Source organism: Cydia pomonella, chromosome 23 (genome assembly GCF_033807575.1).
Source record: "Cydia pomonella isolate Wapato2018A chromosome 23, ilCydPomo1, whole genome shotgun sequence".
Taxonomy (NCBI): Eukaryota; Metazoa; Arthropoda; class Insecta; order Lepidoptera; family Tortricidae; genus Cydia; species Cydia pomonella.
In genome coordinates this window covers 7,336,888-7,358,564 of record NC_084725.1, presented here as the reverse complement: position 1 = coordinate 7,358,564, position 21,677 = coordinate 7,336,888, and the positions used below count along the sequence as shown (strand labels likewise).

The 21,677-nt window shown below is 36.7% G+C and overlaps 1 protein-coding gene across 1 annotated transcript in view; it reads right to left on the bottom strand.

Moving 5' to 3' along the window:
• The window catches only part of LOC133530585 (uncharacterized), a 246,171-nt gene that overhangs the window by 137,480 nt on the left and 87,014 nt on the right, over nucleotides 1-21,677 (bottom strand). The window contains exon 2 of the mRNA XM_061868550.1: nucleotides 1,469-1,576. Within this exon, the coding sequence (XP_061724534.1) occupies nucleotides 1,469-1,576 (108 nt within the window). The remainder of the gene's footprint in view (nucleotides 1-1,468; nucleotides 1,577-21,677) is intronic.

The window sequence follows — 21,677 nt, the reverse complement described above, 5'->3', positions numbered from 1 at the left end:
AATAAATAAAATTTGCATCTGATTACTTTGCCCCACATGTGCTATGTGGATAAAATGCAACTTTCTCATTAGTTTTTGAAAATTCAAGAGGGCCTTTACCAGTTGGTGTGATGAAAAATTAATTCTAGTGTCTACTTGTTCCATTAGGCATCAGGTTTAATATTCACTAGCAAGTTTTCATTTGTGTGGCTGGACCTTACGAGGATACAGCATTTCAACCAGGGTAAACAAGTTTTCACATAACTAAAAAACTAAAAAATATGTAAATGGTGGAGATAGTAGATAGTAAATGATGAAGAACTAATGAGGGACGGACGAAAACTCGCTTTATTACACACTACGTCATTCTTATCTTGTATAGTGAAGGCGTCAGCTAAAAAATAATGATTTTCATTTTCAGTAGTGTACACATATGTTAAATATTATTTCATTTAAAATCAGTTTTCAAAAAAACCTAATTGTCACTGTATAACCCATACCAAAATAATATAATAGTACCTGCTTCACTAGCGTACAAGTATATATTGGTGAAAACGAGCAATTTCCTTTAGTTTTCATTCACTCAACAAACAAACAGGTAAACAAGGCTTCAACTTCAATTAACCCTAAATCATTTACTATATGTTCCCCAGACAGTTACGCAACCAAGAAACTTATGTAATCAATTGTCAACTTTATTTCAATGACAACAAGGCATATAATTGTTCAGTAAGTGACAAAGCTAAAGCGAGACATTCAGTTATGTATTTTATTCAAATGGCATACGGATTAAAATTTGTATTTTTATGCCTAGTGTATTCTGTTTACATAAAATGGTGCACAGTACCGATAGTAAAATACTTATTTATGTCACCTACGCTACGTCTTCATTGCCGCGAAAATATTTAGATCCTTGGTTTAACGTAGTACTAGATTTGTTACGATTGTAACAGTGTATTTCGATTGTTTTCCCAAGAACATATCGATTAAAGTTGTATATTTTTTACCTTTAGAAGATAATAAAGGATAATAGGGTTTGAACCCACTGAACCAAAACTGATTATATATAAATAGAGAAAACGCATCAATCTTCTAAAAAATTAAAATACACGAATAATATTATCATCTCATGAGTCATGAGAATCATATTTCTCTAATGAACTTAAATATCTATTTTACCCCAGAAAACTCCAAAGTCCTCACGGCTGCATGCTTTTTTTTTAAACCAAGACGGTGGCAGACACCCCTGCACCTCGCTTGATGTTAAGCTGCCACCACAGATCACAGCGTATAAGCGCTTGCAAGTCTAGTAGAGTTACACGCCCGTTGCTGGTCCTAGACGCTTAAGTACAAGAATTCATAGTTGGAACGACTGGAAAACTTATCATCAGGAACACAACAGTACATAATTACCTACGTAAGCTATTACGGCTATGGTCTTCTGTGAGTTGCTTTAGCATGGAAGAAATGAGTCTTTTGTTTAACTCACCGAATTGCTAGTGTTGATGTCTTTGACCGCCCCTGAGTCGAGGAGGTCGACGACGGTTTCGAGTTGTCCGGCGCGCGCCGCTCGCAGGAACGCTGTGTTCGGGTCTATCTGTGGACAAGTGAATTTCTCAATGAATTCTTCGTGTATTAATTTGTGTGTATATTTTTGTAAATCAGATTATTAGGTAATTGCAATAAAACCTTGGTTGGGAAGACCGATATTCATAGGGCAAGTACTCTCGTATGTGTATATACTCAGACATTAAAAGTTTTTGGAAAAATATAAATTTTTGGTACAAGCTTTTATCACTTTTCTTTCCACAGGTAACTAATAATCATCAAGACAATTCAAACCCTAAACACAATTAGTTTGCGTTGTTTTATCACAGAGCTCCCATGGCCACCTCCTGTCTCAATTATCAGATCAGCTCCATGTCATTATAATATTACTGTCGTCCGATTTACAAGTGTGCAAAATTTCAGCTCAATCGGAAATCGGTAAGTGGGTTAAATTTAGCTAACCTACACCTTACGTTACCTACCTACAAATGTATTTAACCTACACCAACTAATTAACGAACATACCTAACATAAATACTAACAGGGCAGGGCTTCTGCTTTACCGATCTTCTGTAATAGAATAAAATAGAATAGAATATAAACGTTTCTTTTCATGAATACGTAGGTACTCTAAATCCTTATTTATTAAAATTTCATATCCATATAATCTATCACTGAACAAAAACAGTAAAGAGTATGTGTACAAACGCAAGAGTTAAAAGCGACGAAAGCGTTGGTAGACGATCTTACCTGATAGACAGTCTTGCCCATAATTGACCTTAATTTTGAAAGCCATATGAGTTTCAATTTTTGCTTTAGGGACTTAACAATCTTCTGAACAAAATTTTACATTTAAATAAAATGCGATAAAAAGGAAGAACCACAGCCTCCGATAAACGAATACTATTATTTTCTATGTTCTCAAATGTTTATTAATGCAGATTTTCCATTATTTTCTTGAAACTTTCAAGTACCTACTGCGCCAGTTTTACATCGATTACTATACGTGATACGTCGTTACGTGCACCGGGTGCCGATAAGAAAACGATCGGTAAGAACTGCGGCAAAATGCCGATGTGCGGTGCGATATCATGTCGTATCCTATTCAATCAATCTAAAACTAGGGTCGTTATAAAAAACGTTAATAAAGGAGATAAAAGGCGAAAAATTTCCATACAATTAACTGAGAGCAAGCCATCAAGCTATAAAAAATATCTTCTTCTTCTTCTTCTTCTTCACTGGCTCAGTGACCCAAACAGGATCTTGGCCTCTGACACAAGAGAGCGCCACTCTGCCCTATCCTGCGCCACTTCACGCCAGTTGGGTATTCCGAGGGCGAACAGGTCTTTTAGGTCTTTCAGGTTTTTATAAAAAATATCATTAGGTATTTTCACCACTTGCACTTCGGTGAAGAAAACATTGCGACGAAGCCTTTGGGAAAAAATCATGTGTGCTGAGCAACACACTTTCTTTATTTTTATCGATACTCTCTCTTGCGACGTACGTAGATAATTTAAATTTCGTTATCTGCTTCTCTTCAAGTATGTCTCTAGTCTCTAAACTCTTGCATAGAGGAGCAGATTTAGCATTTCTGACGTTTGTGTTAGGCCCTCCGTCTCGAGCAGTATTACAGTAGGTATAGGAAGAAATTATTTCGTTATCTATGTTTCTCCACTAAAAACGAAAAAAATAAAATAAATTTATTCAGGACGCTTACAATATTGCTTACATCTATTGAATCTATTTCTTAGTAAAAAGTATAAACGTCACTGAAAAGGTCTCCCCTCAGCTTGATGTCAAGTTACCTTTCAGGTATCTTGACGCTGGTCTTCGGCACATTTATGCGTTAGAGGAGCAGATATCGAAATTTCGATTTCCGATGTTCGCGGTAGGCCCTCTGTTCCCAGCAGTACTGCAGTAGGTTTAGGCAGACATAATTTGCAATGTCACGGGCAACCAACAGAGCAGCAAATCACAGTCAGCACGTTGAGCGTTCATTATCCGCGGAAATAGTCGTAGGCTGGAAATCGGAGGTATTCCAATCGCTTACCAATTTGGGGTAATTCTGCGAGACCATGTCAACGATGGTGTAGGCGGTTATGCGAGGACTCGAATTTTGATCCCAATAAAGAAATCTTCAAATGCGAGAGAGGCATTCGATTGGCAATGAATGGTGGGAATAATGGGATGCAATTTGGCCGTAATTTTTAATCTCTAGGAGAATGGGGTGACAGCTGTAACTGAGAATCAGTTGCATTCTTGGGGTACGTAGCGCTCAAATTAAGATGTTATGATATTAAGATGAGGTCAACGTTATACTGGATTATTGCTAAATACAAATAACTATCAATACAAAAGAATAATACACTGTGAGACTCGAAATGCCATTGTTACGTACGATCGTTTTACAAATAAAACTTTGAATCAGCTTACACTGGTTTTTCCAAAAAAACTCGCCAGCACTCACGAAACCAATAGGAACTGGGCTTACGGAGGACGGGAAGTCGTGCCGCGGGATTTCATGCAGCGTGACAATCCGGTAAATCGTTTATTTATTTGTTGCTCTATTTGTTGAAGGTTATCAGTACATTTGTTACGCACAGGAGGGATTCGATAATCTCTTCCTGATCTCATTTTTGCATCATTTGTAGAACAAGCAGGGTATTTCGCGTGCACCATGTATATATACAAGTAAGAGATGATAAGACTGCACGAGTGATGTCAATTTGTAGTTAAAAACAAAGTAATTCGCTACTAATGGTCGGGATGGTTGGTAATATCACACTGATAAGTGTTAAGTTCGAGTTCTTAGATTTGCTACTACTATACGAAACATGCGGCTCTTTGGGGGTGCAATTGCGGCTCCTCAAGGCCACTCAAAATAATATACTTGCGAGTTCCCAGACCAAGGACAAAAACGTTTGCGGCTTTTTGAGGTTCCTAAAACTAGTGATTTCTACTGCCGTTGCCTCTTCTCAAAAGTTTGCTGACCCCTGATTCAGATCAATGTGGCTCCTCCAAAAAGCATCGCAGGTGGGTCTCCCAAAACTGTGGATCGATTCAACAGTTGTCTTGCCTCTTTTTCATAAGTGTGTCTAACCTTATTGGTCACGTCCGGTGGATTAAGATGAATATCAACCAGTGCAAGGTGATCACTTGTACAGAATTATCAATTTCATTTGCCTCATCTAAACTTATTTAATTCAAAGTACTTTTCTAAGGAAAATACGACTGAAATTGCATTAGACGCCTCGTTCGAGTATATTAAATTATTACGCATGGCGACTCGAACAGCCGTAGAGATACGAGATGACCGACAAGATTAGCTTGGCTTCTTGTTGGTCCCGATTTTCATCGTGATAGCCTAAACAATATAACCGTTATCTCAAGACCCATAACAACTAGACGAAATCTGAGTTATACTTATACCGGTCCACTCGAGACGATCGCATGTAGTCGTTAAACGATAAGAATTATATTTCAGATAGAATCGACTTCAGAATCGTGACCGTTCACGATTGATCGAAACGTCATCGAGTATATACTTAATCGATTACAATTCTGATTCGGATGTTTCATTCTTTTTTCACTGTGAAATTGCAGGTCAATGATATCTCTTGTTTGCCAGAAATTAAGAACGGGTTAAGAGATCAGATTGCAAGTACATACATGATATCTCTTAAGGTATCAGTAATTTAGATCAGGTTAACAATCTTGGATGCTACTTACAGTAGGTACTTACCAACTTTTTTTTACCTTGTCATGCAAAATCAAGATGTTTGCAAGATACGAGATGAAAGTGCTACCAGTAGAACGGGCAACAACTCACTTGTTTTAAATATTGCCACTCTACAGAATAGCGCCATTTTAGTCAAAAATGGCGATTTCATCAGCTTATAAAATGTATGCTACAAAAATAAATAATAATAATTAATTTTTATTATTTTTAATTAGTTAATTTACAGAAGCTGAGTACCTAATCTGACAAAATTTCAGAAAACTGCGATATTTTTTCATTTGATATAAGATTTCAAAAATGCCCAAATTTACTGAAATTAATTATACGAATAATGGTAAATACAGGTAAATAAAGTCTTGAGTAAAAGGTAACCCATATAACAATATGTTACCTAGTACCTACTAGTACTTACAATTCGTGTTAGATAATAATTTACATGTTAAGACATTATTACCTGCTTTCCAATCCATAAAAAAATCTAGTTAAAATTACTAAATAGGAGTGAACTAATACGTTGCAACTTATATCGTCGTAAATTGATTATTAATTACGGTTTGCTCCGAACATCTTTTTGATGTATGCATGTATAATTAGAACTCAAGCTAATCGAATACGAACATCTAATTTCTCCCTGATTTATTGCCATTCCAGACATGAGACAAGTTTAGTAGCAAAAACAGTTACTTACTTACAAAATATTGAATACAAGGCAGGAAAACGATAACATTGGAAACCTATTGAAAATGGTTAAAACGTTTTTAGACGCAATCTAATTTACAAATGCCAACATGGAAAGTACAAATAAAGTTAAAACCAGCCAAGAGCATGTCAGGCCATGCTCAGTTAGGGTTCCGTAGTTACCCGCTTATCACAATAGGCTGCCTCGAACGAGGGCTATTAGGTGGTATAACAAGCGAAAGAGTAACCTTTGCAGCATTTTTACTAAGAAGGGAAGACTTTTTGCAAAAACTCGAAACTTCTCAACCTACTCGTATCATGTTCGCTTTAGTTTTTGTTGAACTAAGCTTTACCAGCACTTTTTATAATTTTTGGACCCATGATTCAAAAATTAGAGGAGGGAAGAAGATACAATTTTTTTTTTTCGGAGCGAATATTACTGAAAATATTCTATATATCAAAAAATGTTTTGTAATAAAATATTCTCTACAACAAAAATATTGCAACAACTATTTAATCGAGTAAACAAATAATAAAACTAAAATGCTTGTTGTTCGTATGATTTTCACAAAAAAATATGATTTTCTTTACGCATTTTAATAGCACTGTTATCGTTTTTCAACTTTACCACTTCTGTAACTAAAGATTCACAGCAGCTACACTTAAACTTAAAATTTGGTCATCTTTGTTAAGCACAATTAACTAAATGAAATTTAGATACCCAGTTAGTGACACATAATTTTTGACATAACCTCCACAAGTTAAGAGATCGTGTAATACAATTTTAAACCACAGTTTGTCAGCATTGACGATCTCAAACATACTTTAGTTTTAAAGTCATCATCTGCACCCACAATTTTTCAGTTTCAAGAAGGTAAAATAATGTGTTGGTTGACATATTTTTTTTACCCGACTGTTTTGGGAATTATATTTAATTTGTAAGGAAAAAACAGGTGTCCATAACTGGGTACTACAACGATGTTTACCACGAGCGTGATGGAGTAGACGCGGCGCTCGAGCGGCAGGATGCGCGCGCCGCACCACACCGCCATGGCGGCACTCGCGGGACTGCGCGCGCGCTGCTACACTCACCTGCTTGACGGTTTTCAGTCAACTCTATTGCGTAGATAATAAGGTTGATGCGCTACAGCTCCCAATTGATGAAGAGTTAGACGCCATGCTTTTGCCAACTGTTGAATGAGACAACGTTCATAGCAAATGCACCCTCCTTTCAGGACTCAAATAAGCTGGTGTGTCCTATGTGTTTCGGTTTCTTATATTTAGGACGACGAAACAAAAATTCGAATGATTTTCAAGAATGTTAACGAAATATCATATCTATATGAAAAACATTGAGAACCCACGCAGACCAAGTCGCAGGGCACTACATATCGCCGTTTCGCATCTCTTGCACCAAAGGCTTAGACTGCTTACTTTGCAATCTCATTTACTACCCAGGAGAACTAGAATATTAAGACCTCTAGATCCGTAACAAATAAGCCCAATAAAAGAGTGCCTTTATAATGTTTCATCAGAACTTTCAACTGTCTTAAGCTTGAAAACCAATCGGAACACTCCTCATCAAGCTATCATGGCTGCAAAAACTTGTCTGCCGGCTGTCGTAAAAATGTCGTAGAAACTAAACTTAATTGTGAATCGGCTTACTGCCTTTGGTCTATAATTAGGAATCATTATCCACTGTCACATTTTTTTGTAGACAAGGCTTCGTACAGAATGCTGGGGGGCCACGGGAAAAATCGACTCGGTATACTCAGACTCAGACACACCTACATTGTCTGTAGAAATTAATTTTTTCTATGGGAGGTCAACCCTTCGCCCCTAATTTTTTTTTTATATCTGCTGCCTTTTTTGTACTGACACAGTAGGTGTGCCAGACTATAACTAAGATGACACCCACTCAGATGGCATTATTAGTAACATAACTGGGCCATTTTATATTTTTCCACTATCCGGGGTACAGGGTTAAAAGAACGTTTAAGTTCCTAATCAGATGTCATAAATCATCATCATACCGTACCAGTCTAGACATAGGGCTCTCCTATGGCACGCCACTGAGCTCGATTTCAGCTCTCCTCAAATCCCCTGTCTGCTGCGTTACGAATATCATCGCCCCACCTAGTTACTAGGGCAAGTTCTTAGGAATGGCGCAGACGAAGTCACTAACACTAGCGTATGTCTCATGCCTCATGCCTAGCGTCAGCCGTCAGCCGTCAGCCGTAGCGTCATGCCTCGAACCTCGTTATCCATTAAGTACCTGTATCCCTTTCACCATCAAAGTCAATAATACAAATAGAGTGAATACAGTGACAAATAGAGTGAGTGTGTGTATAGAGTGTATTGGAGAGCGTATGATTATCTACACGATGTCGTTCGTTATTGGCAAAGCCGAATGCTGATCAAACAACAAAAACAAAAATTAAATGGAAGCTTGTGATCCTGGGTTCGAATCCTGATAAGAGCATTTATTTGTGTGACAAGACCTACGGATATTTGTTTCCGTCTTATATAATAATGTTTTCTGTTTTATTAGTTTGTTAGGGTTAGGAAGCGGTGGTGGCCGCGTGGCTTTCAATCCGGAGGTCGCGGGTTCAAATCCTTGCTCGTACATACATACATCCGCGAAATTGGTTTTACAAATAAAGATGATTATGATTATTATGATTATGATTATGAAATTCAAAGATGTATGTGAAGTTCGCAACCCATTGGGCCAGCGACTATAGCCCAAATCTTCTCGTCCATGAGAGGCCTGTGCCCAGCAATGGGGCGTATATAGGCTGAATTATTATTATTATTTATTATAATAGTCTGTTAGATCAACTTCTATAGACGCTTCGCCGGTGAAAGATAGTTAATGATGAAATATATTTCCTATTACTAGCTGCCTTGTTGATAAATAATCATAGCTTACTGAATGGAATAATTCAAAAACATCATTGCAGTGCAGACAACCGTTGCAATCGATTAATATCAAATCATACCGAAATTGACCACAGCCACTGCTGCGTTAGAATAATACCTGTATATATTGTAAAGTGATAGACAACATAGTAGATAAGGTATATATATACTACTTTATTAATTTGTATTGTATATGTACATCTACAGTACAGTAATGCATCAGGATACATGGTGTTATCTTCCTCCCAGTTTCTTAGCTTACTTGAAGCTGTCTAGACGTCACTAGACGTTAATTATTTTTTGTTTATTTCACTTTGTAAACATGCGATAGATATTCCCCTAGCTAATATTTATTTACATCCTGTAATAATTTACCTTTGTAATGAAAGGTATAAGTAATGTTAGTCACATAACTACCATTACCGTTTGATACTCGTAGGTGCTTAGATACGAGTATTACCTCCGCTCTGAATTTTAAATGCATGAAAAAATGCCCCCTATAAAAAGCACAGGACAGACCTAATTTAAAAATGGGGTTACATACATGTTTAACCCACGCATATTAACTGCGTTCGAAACACACGCATTTTTATGAATAACAAAGGGACAAAATGGACAAACAACATCGTTAAAAAGCTGTGTATTCCTATCTGCCTGTGTGATGGATAACGTTATACACATGATGAAAAAAGCGTCACTGTTTAACACCGCACGAATGAAAGAGGCAGACAGGCATTCACGGAGACAAGTGCGACCATCATAACTGTATTGATTACCTTTACCGTCCTGGTTAGGTCCAAAGGTGTATTTTCGAGGGTTGGAGCGCATCAAAATGGCTATAAAGAGACTTAGAGTGCTTCATAAATGTCATAACCGCTGTCGTAGTGACCATAAAGACTTACATATTTATTCTTACGCATTAATTAAAAGTCCACAAAAAAAAGAACTAAATATATACTTTATTTCCGACCTTAGATCGACTAATCAAATATATCAAAATAACTAAATTTATAAAAAAAAAAATTATACCACAGAACTTCGTCATTTCTCAACCGATGTTTTTGTTTATTGAAAGTACTTACAGATTGGTTCTATTATTTTTTCAGAAAAAAGTTCTGATGGGATACATGAGTAATCAAGGTAAATTTTTGTATTTTCTACAACAAATCCAGCATTTCCATTAAAAAAGTGACATTTATGAAGTGAAACTACTGATGAAGATTAGAACGGACCACCTCTATTTCACGTTTGGCGTTATATCTTCGTCGAGTTCTGTACCCCTAGTGTAAGTTTTATCGACATCATAACGTGACGAACGCGTTTGCGTTAAGTGTCATTTTGTATAGGATTTTGAGTTTCCAAAACGTCCCGCTTGGCGCGCTCTTTCTAAATCACATACAAAATGAGACTAAACGCAAACGCGTACGTCACGTTTCGAAATCGAATTTATTTACACTAGGGGTACTGATGATGGATTCCACGAAAAACTGAGGGAACTCGTCAAATCTTATATTATAAACTTACTTCCAGCGATTTTCGAACCTGTAAGGGTCCCCCCCTGCCATGAGCCAGAGCCATGTAACCATTTCTATGCAGACGAAGTTGCGGGCAGAGATTTTAGTCTCGAATGTCTCGATGCGTAAGCGATATCTCAAAGTATCAATCGCTTTTCTCTAGTTACATGAACGGTTGATTATCCAACTAGTCGGTGGAAGCATTTGCTATTGCACTAAAGATTGAGAATGATGCATCCTTCCTCCAGTATATGTCGCTATTTTAAGGTAGATTTGTGTTATATCCTGAAAATACAGGAATAGACCTTACTCGAGGATGTGATACACTACTATAAATACCACATCCTAACCTTGAATAAACATCAGTAGACGATTAAATTGGTTTAAGTGTGTGCAGAGAAAAAACATATCTGCATTGCTTCTTACCTTTTCAAAAGCCCAAACTTCAATTGGCATTACAGAGAATAAATATACTGACAAAAATGTTTGCATAACAGTGGCAAAGTAATCAGATGCAGATTTTGAGTTGTTACCTTATGTTAGCTGGTAGTATTTACTTATAAATGACGATTTTGAATGATTTTTTTAACGTTCATCTAATAACCATGATTATATTTTATAAAGAATAACATTAGAATAACATGTGTACAATATTATTACATAAATTATCAGGGATGATGGCAAGAGGCCTGATGGGGTGTCCTTAGTTCCTTGGAGCTTGGGACGGATGTTAGTGTGGGATGCTACCTGCGTAGACACGTCCCACCTCCAACGGAGCAATGTATAATCGGGCGCAGCGGCGGAAAGCGCCGAAATTTTGAAACGTAATAAATATAAGAGCCTCGGTAGACAGTACCATTTTGTACTATTTGGCGTTGAAACTCTAGGTCCATGGGGTGCCAGCGCGCACAAGTTTTTTGGAGAAATCGCCAAACGTCGTTGACGTAACTGGTGACCGTAAAACTGGCGGCTTCCTCGCACAACGTATCAGTATTGCGATACAACGAGCAAATGCCGCCAGCATCCTTGATACAATGCCTCAAGGGCCTATTTTAGATATAAGCTAGTTATAGTAATCATCTGTATTTATCCATTAAGTATATTGTTATTGTAAAGTACATACCTAAATAGTGCATTCGTCCGAACTCTGACTGTAAACAAGCCATTTTTGGTTTGTTAAGAAACATGAAACTGCGATTAATTTAATGTTTAGAAATTTAATAAAAATAAAAATAGATTTAATTTGGTTTAATTTTTTTGGTATTTTTTTATTTAGTACTTTCCTCGCGTTGGTGTGGTGAACAATTTTGTGTTTCACTCGGAGACAAAGTCAGTTAGTCGCAACTCGCAACGCTCAAGATTCCACTTCTCGAACCCTACGCATGTGGTTCAATTTTGGAATCTTTCGCTTGCTCGGGTATCAATATTAGCACTAGCCGTTAAACAACAACTTTGCCCCCTTGTAAAATAAATAACTATTGTTACTGCTTAAACAAAAAATGGGTCTTGTGAACTATGTGCTACACCTTATTAAATCATATAAGCGGGACTTAATCGAGTACCCTCCGAGACCACGGGGACAACGCCGTTCTCGAAACGTCGGAGGTAAATTTAAAACTCAATACGCGATTAGGTAAGTGCCGTTTCTTTGATTTAATAATGTGTAAAAATCGTGAAAGTTTAAATCAGTGTTATGTGTTACATCAGCTAACAGGTCGGTTTGTAACCACAAAATCACTTTTAGGATATTGGTCAAAAGTTCAGTTTTATGAATACCTCAATGAGTTCGGCAATTTTTTTATTCAGTGTACGAATTAGAAGGTTTATTTCATGACCACAACCACACTTCTAACCGGTCGTATTTACATAATGTAAATAAATAAACAGGGGATCTTACAGTACTTACTCAAAATTACTGTTTCTACATGATTATTTGTAAAGGAGCGTTATCCTAAACGGCCGTGATTCGTGTCAGAATCGACAATAAAGCAAAGAAAACTCGATCACGGACCAACCGTTGTTTGCCTCCGATTGAAAAAAGTACAATCACTTTGCTGTCACCCAACCAAGGGTCAGTTTCTATGCACATTGTAATAAGGCCTAGTTTGAAGATAAATTAGTGTATTTAGCGGTAAATATTATTAGCCTGTAAGCATGACCAAGCGGTCTGCTCGGCGGCGGACCAGAACTATCAGTTGTTTTGCTTCGCCCTACAAATCTACTGCATCTATTTTGAAAAGGGTTTATGAGTTATTGTTCCATCTACACTTAAAACCTTTGTTTATTAAATCGGCATAAAGAGGCAATAAGGGCCTGATTGAAATTTTCGAGGTTTAACAATTGGTAGTTCATTTCATTTCCATTTTTCAATTACCGATAACGGGACCGTTGTGGGATTAGAATATGAATTTACACTTTCACCGTTGCAATTGTTGCACGGTCTAGTTTAATTTTTTGTGTAATAAATAATAATGCAAGTGCTAATCTAAAATAATCTTAATATCACTAGCCTCTGCACGCGAGTTTGCTTAGAATTCTTACAAATGTAATTTTGGACTACATGTTCTAGTGTAGCAACCACTGTGGACCCTAAATTACGAAATTTACGCCTACAAATCAATTTATTTCCAGTAGTTTCTTTGGTACAAACAGTTATTTCCATATATCTTATTGACAAACAACATAAATAAGTCATGAGAATATCAGCATCGTCGTCACTCCGCAATGCAGCACGGCACCTAATCGATTTCTTGTTGCATCCGATTACATACCACTTTTCAGACAATTTTTTCAAGATTATGAGTCGTGGGGACTTTTCTTCAAGCTTTTCCATAACTGCATGTTGGCAGTAAAGTCTTAAATTTATCAACCCCAATGTTGCATTTTAAGAGCAATGCACCCGCTCTTTTGACCTTCGTGAAACAAATAGCAAAATTAACGGCAAATCAGCAGTCACACAAAGACATAAATCACATATCGAACCTTTTAGAGCAGAATTATTACAGGAGGGCCCGAAAACAGGCCAAAAGAATTCTTCTTTATCCATTCTTCTAATCTATTGGGATTACATTGGTCATGATGTTTAACTTCATACAACATTTTACGTATAAAGGAAACTTGAGGAGGATTATCCTTTTAAGGATAATTTATAATTTATTTACTATATTTCTAGACAAGGGAAAGCTTTAATGCATTTTAGTTTCCTTTATAGACGGTAATAGCGTACATACCGTGCCGTATGTTACAATAGATAACCTTATGTCTTAAGAAAATGAGTTTAATTCCGTTATACAGGTGTTATTAACATCAAGTTCACCTTCTCATCTTAGTCATAGTATCTTTCAGGATATCATTGCAAAATTAAACCGTATGTATTGCCAGGGAGAATTTAATTTGGTTTGGCTGATTTAAACTTATGAGTTGCGTTATTAGAGCTGGAATAGAGGTTCAAATCAGGTTTGGGCGGATGTAGGTCGGAATAAGCGGATTATGATTGCAATATGAAATGAAATGCTAATAAAAATGCAGGAGTTCGCATAAGTAGTTGTTAATAGGCTCAATTTTAAAGTGACGTTAAGGTATAAAAAAATACATGGAAGAAGAAGAAAGCTACGTAATTAATTGCACCAATGTTTGACCAGTAAATCAGCGGCCTCTTTTGTGACAACAGCCTTTTGTTCGTCGCCAAGTGCTCACACAAGTGGATACATGGCGACGAACACAAGGCTCCACAGCCTCTACCCATAGGTTTTTAGACCCGGTACTTCAAGAAAAAACCATGATATCACGACCCTCAGCACTGACATAACGACTGTTTATGATGCATAGGGTAGCTTTTTATATATAAAAAATTAAGACGAAAGTGGAGGACCCGCGCGAAATTGCCTTTTCATACAAACGTAGTCCTCATTTTCCTCTCTGGATATTAACATTATTGAAAATATTTTGACACAATTTGTTGTATATCACCCACAGCTATGCCTCTAGGTTAGAATATTTTTAGAAATTTAGGAGTTCGAAACATTTACATTTTTGTATGAAATCTGTTTTTTATAATAATAAAAAAATCTAAAAAAGTCAAACGTCAGGCTATGCCCCTACGTACTTGGTTAATATACATATTCTTCGTTAGTCGAATAAAACCAAGGCTACGTAATACTCGTAGTGTATTGAAAAATATCTAGCTTTTGAACACCCACAGAAAATTGAGTTACTGTCATTTTATTCTATATCTAGTTGGTTCAGTTATAAGTTTTAAGTATTTGAATTCCCATTTTATTCCCAAAATTCCCTAAAGTGCACTGGAACACGAAGCAATTTGTAGAAAGTGCATTAACGGTGGGCGTGCCGTGTACCAAATTTCCTGTGACAACCACACTACTGAAACAAAGAGTTGTGGAAAATGAATTCACTTTAATATTATCTCAAATAGAGGGGCATAAACAATGAAATCTATGATCTTGATCACACGAGTATAATCCAAATTTTGCTTACCTACCAATATACGTAAATCTACAGTGTTAGCTTTTAGGAAATAATTTTGTAATACAAGATTAAATATTAAAACTTGTAGATTCTTCTTTTCATAGTTGGGATGGTCAGAAATATGTATATAATTTTAGAAATAAATGTTTTGTAGAAGGTACCTATATTTAATATCAGAGTTGATTTAAACCAAGTCGCAAAATTAAAGGTAAATAGCTGCATGAAACACGAAAATTGGCTCTATCAGTCGGCATTGTCGAGACAAGCAGGGGATGTGATTATAAGAGACATCTAAAGGACGAAAGCACTTAGTATTCCAGTAGAGTCCTGCTCCTTCGAAACAAAGGACTGCTGAATATGGATCTGGCTCTAGTTAGTTCAGGGAGACTGCTACATTTCTAATTAGCATTGTCTTCGAAGCTAGACACTGGGTTACTGCGAAGAGCGGCAGTGTCTGTCGTGCGTTTCATTCAATATATTGAGGATGACTACTTCTTATCATAATTTTCAAGTAATTTAGAGAGCTTTTTCTGTGTTTAAGCTTTTAAAGTTGGAACAAGATGGCAATCATGCTTGAGCAGACCTTATCTTATCGTCAAGATAACCAGATTCACCTTTTTATTGATAGTCTAACGTAAGCAAGGCATGAGTAAGCCTGGGCTACGCTGATATGGTTTTTTTTGTTTAGCAAAAGCGATAGGATTTTAAATGTCTTAAAATAGTTATATTTTTATTTTTTCCCTAACTAACTTGTCAAATAAGTATATTAATTTCGAACCAAAAAAAAAAAGATTTCCGATGCAACAGTTCTCTGTTTGATCTACATACTAACATAAGCTATTTAGTTTTTATTGCAGAATTTCCAGTTTCGGAATCAAAGATAAAAAAAACTCCCTAAAAGTATAGGTAGCCCCATAGCTTTAATTGACCTTCACCTTTTGACTCCTGATTTAGCTACAGGGAATTCTCCAATGTATCATACTTTAATTGGTCGGGAAACCTAACGTACTGGTTTATATTAGATGCCTGCACCCACACGCTCTGACCTGTGCAATCAATTTCACACTCGACCACTAAAGTTCAACGAGGCGATATGCCGAATTGCCAGCAGCTAGCTATATGGTAGAAAAGAAACATGCATGAGTTCTACTGAGATTCAATTGATTAATTACACAGATTGACTATGCACTATTGTGCGAAGTGTTTGGCATAGAAACTAATAGCGATGACCACGCTCCATGGCAAATATGGATGTAAACGTTCATAGATTCTAACATTCATAGCCGATGTCTTTAAAAAAATACCTTATTCAACTTCGAGATTGTGGCAATATGATTCTTCCATATGCTTAGCTTTTGGAAGCAGGGAATTAAAGCCTAAATCTAAATAGTACGGATGCGAGAGTTCGATACATTTATAAGTTTATCCGACTATGAATTGATTGTTATTCTTCACTACCTCTTAATTTTCTTAATAAAGAAGTTTGCTAAGTTGTTCAATAAGGTAAAGAAACATTACACGCTTCATAAAACCAAGTGCTTTAGTTTATATAGCTTCAGCAACAGAAACAGCAAAGTTTTCAAGTTGACTGCCATTTAAATTGTTCACTAACGTTTGTTTACGTAATTAATTAGCTTCGTCGGTATGATGTACGGCTTCTGTATAATAAGCAAGTTGGAATTTCTTTTAGGAGTGCTGCCAATTTCGCAAAAAAACACGTAAATGGAATTGCAAATGAGTTTCTTGAAAGCAAAAACTTTTGCTTACTTTAGAAGCGGTGATAAATATTTCTATTAAATAAAAGAACTTATTTAGTATGGTTACTTATTATTACAGCCTCTTGCGCCTTCTGGAAACACTGGGGCGATGTACATATGGAATCCACAATTTAGTATAGGTTTAACTAAAAGTAACATAGGATTAAGGGAATGTAGACTAACACTATGGACATGAATCTATTGAATTGATTTTTTTTGGCAACGTAAACTGAATTGCTACATTAAATTAGGTATCTTCCTTTTAATCAAATGTTATGACAACAGCAAAGTAATACTTGCCTAAAATTTAATATGATCATAAATAAATTTCGCTGTCCTTACAGCGAAAATAGGTGCTTACCCTTGTAAGTACCTATTTTGGAATGCTGTAGTGTAGAACCTTAGATCTTTTTGCAACTGAGACGGTTATATTACCTTTGCTCATTTCATTCTTCGATGAATAATATTTAAGGATATATGGAACATCGACATACATATAGTAGTCATAGCCATTTTATTGCATCCGTAGTTTAGTACAGCTCTTAATAACTAGGTACATTCAGAGTCATATCGGCCATAAATATATGGCAAATGCCCTGTCTGAAGTTTGTGTCAAAGATCTTGAAAATCTAGTTGAGTCGTCAGAAGCAAAACGGAGATACTTTGTAGTTTTGTAGCGCTTTAACTTTGTTTAGTTTCGTCTTTGAACTAAGTAAAAGAGAGCTTCTCGTCAGCTCGTCACTAATTAAACGATGCCACTGCAAAGGCTTTTAATTAATCTTGTTTATTTGTATACTAGCTTTTAGAGCTGCTACAAACAGCACTTGAGAGGTGGAGCTGTTTCTGTTCGAGACTTGATGAAATAGAACATCTGTATTTTTATATTCCACTAAAATATTGAAAGCTTACCACAAGGATAAGCTTTGCTTGTATCTTTATAAGAATAACCTGTCAAAGCGTCCTTATATGGCATGCGACAAAGTGGGACGTTTTGCCGGCGGCGGACACATTTATAGAAAGTAACTTTAAAGGGTCCGATGCACAAAACCGTCTGTCACCGTTAAAGCGTTCGCAAAATTTTACTGTATGGGTAATTTCATAGTTCACCGCTGAATGACGTTGATCAGTCCGCTAATTGTAGTTAGTGCAACTGGCTGGTGTTCGTGAAGATAAGCAGTTAACGAAGACCATAAAACGATGTTTAAAACTCTGTTTTAAAGAGTATATCCACATCCTCGATCAGTACCAAGCTACTTAGTCACGGGCCGCTACCCGCGGTCAGGTTTCGTCCCATGGGTATCGGTGGCAGCGCCGCGCGTGTCCGGTGTCCGATATTACACCTGCACTTGCGAGGAAATGCCCTACATTATTGAAGCTGGTTTGCTCAAGCAAAATGGGAATACCATAATGTTGCAAGCACTGCAAAAACCGAAGAAATGTGCGAACTAGCGGAAACAATGTGTATAAGTGACAGAAATAGAAATACCAAAATTTCGAAAGCAGTTTGGGACCCCCTGAAGATCAAACGACAAATCGACTTTCTATATTTATACAAATTCACGTAAAATTTGCGTATGGAATCTAAGCATTTTCATCAATTGAGGAAGTGGAAGGGCGCAATAAGCCCCCGCACTTATTGCGCCGTTCCACTTCGATCCTCAATGAAAAGTAATGTTGTAAGAAAGCGGGTATTCCGTATAATTCCTCTGAGATCGTGTGCAAAATTTCAGAATCCATAATAATTCAAACTGTCGAGGACATGTACAGTGAGATGCAAAACTTCATGGAGAAATTATGAATATATTCATTGATAATGTCGCCATGCACTTTGACGGCTGATGGTACAGTACAGTTAAAGAGTTGTAGTTATGGTTCTTTAACACATTCACTGCCAACGTTAGCGCTACGCTCGTAGCCGATCCCAGCGTTTTTCCGCTTCGTAGGAGAACACGACTACGAACAGGGAACCCGGAACTCAATGTGTTAATTTAAATGATGGGAAATATCCCAAGCAGGTGGAAAATGCGAGTACATTAATAATGCATGCGAACATGTGCGAGTAACCTCGCCCTTGCGTTTAAAATATAGGACGTGTCGGATTACATCACGCTGGGTTACAGATATATAAGAGATACGCCACTCTGGAGAAAATTCAATGAATGATTTAATGCGGATGGAGGTCCACGATTGATCGTTATGGTTTATTTTATAAGTTTACAGCTTACGCCAACACACTATTGGCTATGTGCGAAGTGCGAGGTGGAAAAAAAAGCTACGATGGCGCTAGAGGTGGCAAAAACATGACCTTTTGTCGGACAAAGTTTTACGATATCTGTCAAATGTCACATAATGCAATAGCCGCATAGGCGCAGTAGCATGCGCACGGCCAAGTTTCGCGCGCAGATCAAAGTGATGGTATCGGATTTTAATATGTGTAATCAAGAACACGATAAGCCAGAAATTAGCACATAGAACAAATTATAGCTCTCACGTCGAATGATATTTCTTTCAAATATCTTTTGCTTGGGTTTAATTTATACAATAATTGAAGAAATATTTATTTACCGTATTTTTATAACTAAAACGTTACATTTCTAAATAAATGAATGTACTAAACTTCCAAAAAATGTCTATAAACATTTCACGTGACAGATACTCCTTATAAAAATTTACTGTCATAGGGATCATCATTCGACGCACCAAGTTTAATTTTGACTCTCAACTATCAATACATAATACATTTATTCATTATACCTATAGGATAATAATAATGGACGATGTCAATGAAAGCATGCATTTTCAGGATTCCGTAGCCAAAAGGCACCAACGGGACCCGATCACTAAGTTTCATATTGTTATTTAATCTGCGGCAGCGTGTCAAACACACTCGCGACGACCCCTTGCAAATATGCTCGCCATTTACGCATGTTTATTAATTTAAAAGGAAATTAGGGAATGTTTAGGAAGTATTAACCTCATTTATGACACCCTTTTCATTTATAATGTGGGGATGATTTTCTCTCTTGAGGCAATTTTCGGCTTTTCTTGTTTGTCTCTGTCGAAAGTTATTGACTATTTTTACCTCTTCACAACCGATTTTTCCATGTGATGATGTCAGTCAGCCTTGGAATGGAGAGAGGCTTCTTCTCTTGATTCTTATGAAGAACAGAGACATTCTCAAGAACAATTTTCAAATCGCCAGTATAAAAGAGAGTTATTTCAGTTAATAAAACCAGTATAATATTCCCAAATATTCCTGATCAATGTACAGGATTTGACTAAAATCATAAAAATAGTCAGCACTAGCGACCCGCCTCAACTTCGCACGGGTTTCACAAACAAATTATACACCTAAACTTTTCTCAGGAACCACTCTATCGATAGGTGAAAACCGCATGAAAATCCGTTCAGTTTTGGAGAATAGAAAATTGTAAGGTTGTCGTTCCATAGAACATGTATAACATTTGTATCTCTTATTTATAGTTTCAGATTTCCCCCATGATCCATTTGGATTGCAATCCCAAATTTTTTAGGGTTTATAATATACACACTCGATTTGATGCAAAAGGAATGAATATAGAAATGAATGCAACAGTTAATTTTAAAATATAAAACTACGAAACACAAAACTGTTAATATAGGAATGAAGGAAACATTTAAACATAAGGCTACCTAGTCGGAACGAGAAAGATTAATAGAGAAGCATACAGAAGTGATAATTCAGACTAAACATGTAATAACACCACTAGACCTGCACTAAACCATGTTTAACTACATTTTAGGGCCATTACATTTACTCTAAGCAATAACCGCAAACCGATTACACTTACCAGACCTAGTTGGAATTATCGTTCCTTACGGAGCAAGAGTAGGCTACGCTAATTAATATGACTGTGACTTTGAGATACTCAGAGTCGAACCACGCAAGTTTTCATGCCAAGTTCTAGTCAAGTGTGAAGCTTATTGGTATACATTGTTACTGCGACGTTAGCGTGGTCAGTGTCTAGCGTATTGGCTGTGTGACAGTGATGCCCGCCTGCCGGCTATGGGACGCTACAATCTTGACAATTAAAATTTGAATTATGTGGTATGAAAATACTTATGTTACAAAAGCAATTTGTATTATTTTATTATATTTCTTCACATTGTTTTTGCCACATCGAGCGCAATCGCTGCTTTTAGCTTCATTACCACGCACTTTGCTAATTACCAACACTTGTTACGCCTAATCAGTGAAATTATTTACATTAGTTCGCTTGAGCTTTTGATGCGCACGCGCTAAATAGGTATGCGATTTGAATATAATAGGTCAACATTTCAAAGATAACGTACGTACATAGTTAAGTAGGTAGGTAAAAATAAGTAAATTTATAGCACATTCACTCAATTTCACTCATATGCAGTTAAATCAAATCCGTTTTTGTTAAATCGTCATTAAACTAAAGAGTTTGCGAAAGTTTGAAAACAATTTGTTTCCACGCCTCATTGCAGTGAAAACTGCAGGTGCTTTTATTTCCTGTAAACAAAAAAGGGCTTAAGATTTATTAAATCCATAGGTTCATAATACCTTTTGTATTTGTAAGGTATAATGCAGTAGGTATTTGTGTGGAAACGGGAAAGCTAGTCACACGGCGGTAGAGTAAATATTGTAAGTATTTTAATAGAAATGGGTTTAGAATGTTAATCTCGTACAAACTGTTTGATTACATATAAGAGCGTATGTTCAGAAAAACGATGGCAAACATTGTTGTCTTTATCTCATTACTATGTTACGTCTAATTTTAGAGGAAGAATGGAATAATAGAGAGTAATTCAGGTTTTAGTAGTGCTGAATAAAATAAAACGTCGTTTCAATCAACAAGATCATTCTGCGGATCTTCTAAATTATACATAGATATTAGGCTTGAGTCGGTCAGGACCGAAGAACTAAAAGGAATGAAATCCCACCACGGACCGAAAGGAACTAGTTCATCTTACGCGCTCTTAATCGGTCTCGGTCCTTTAGTTCAGTAGTCGGTACGTCGGTGCCTAGTCGGGAGCGAATGATCGAAATGA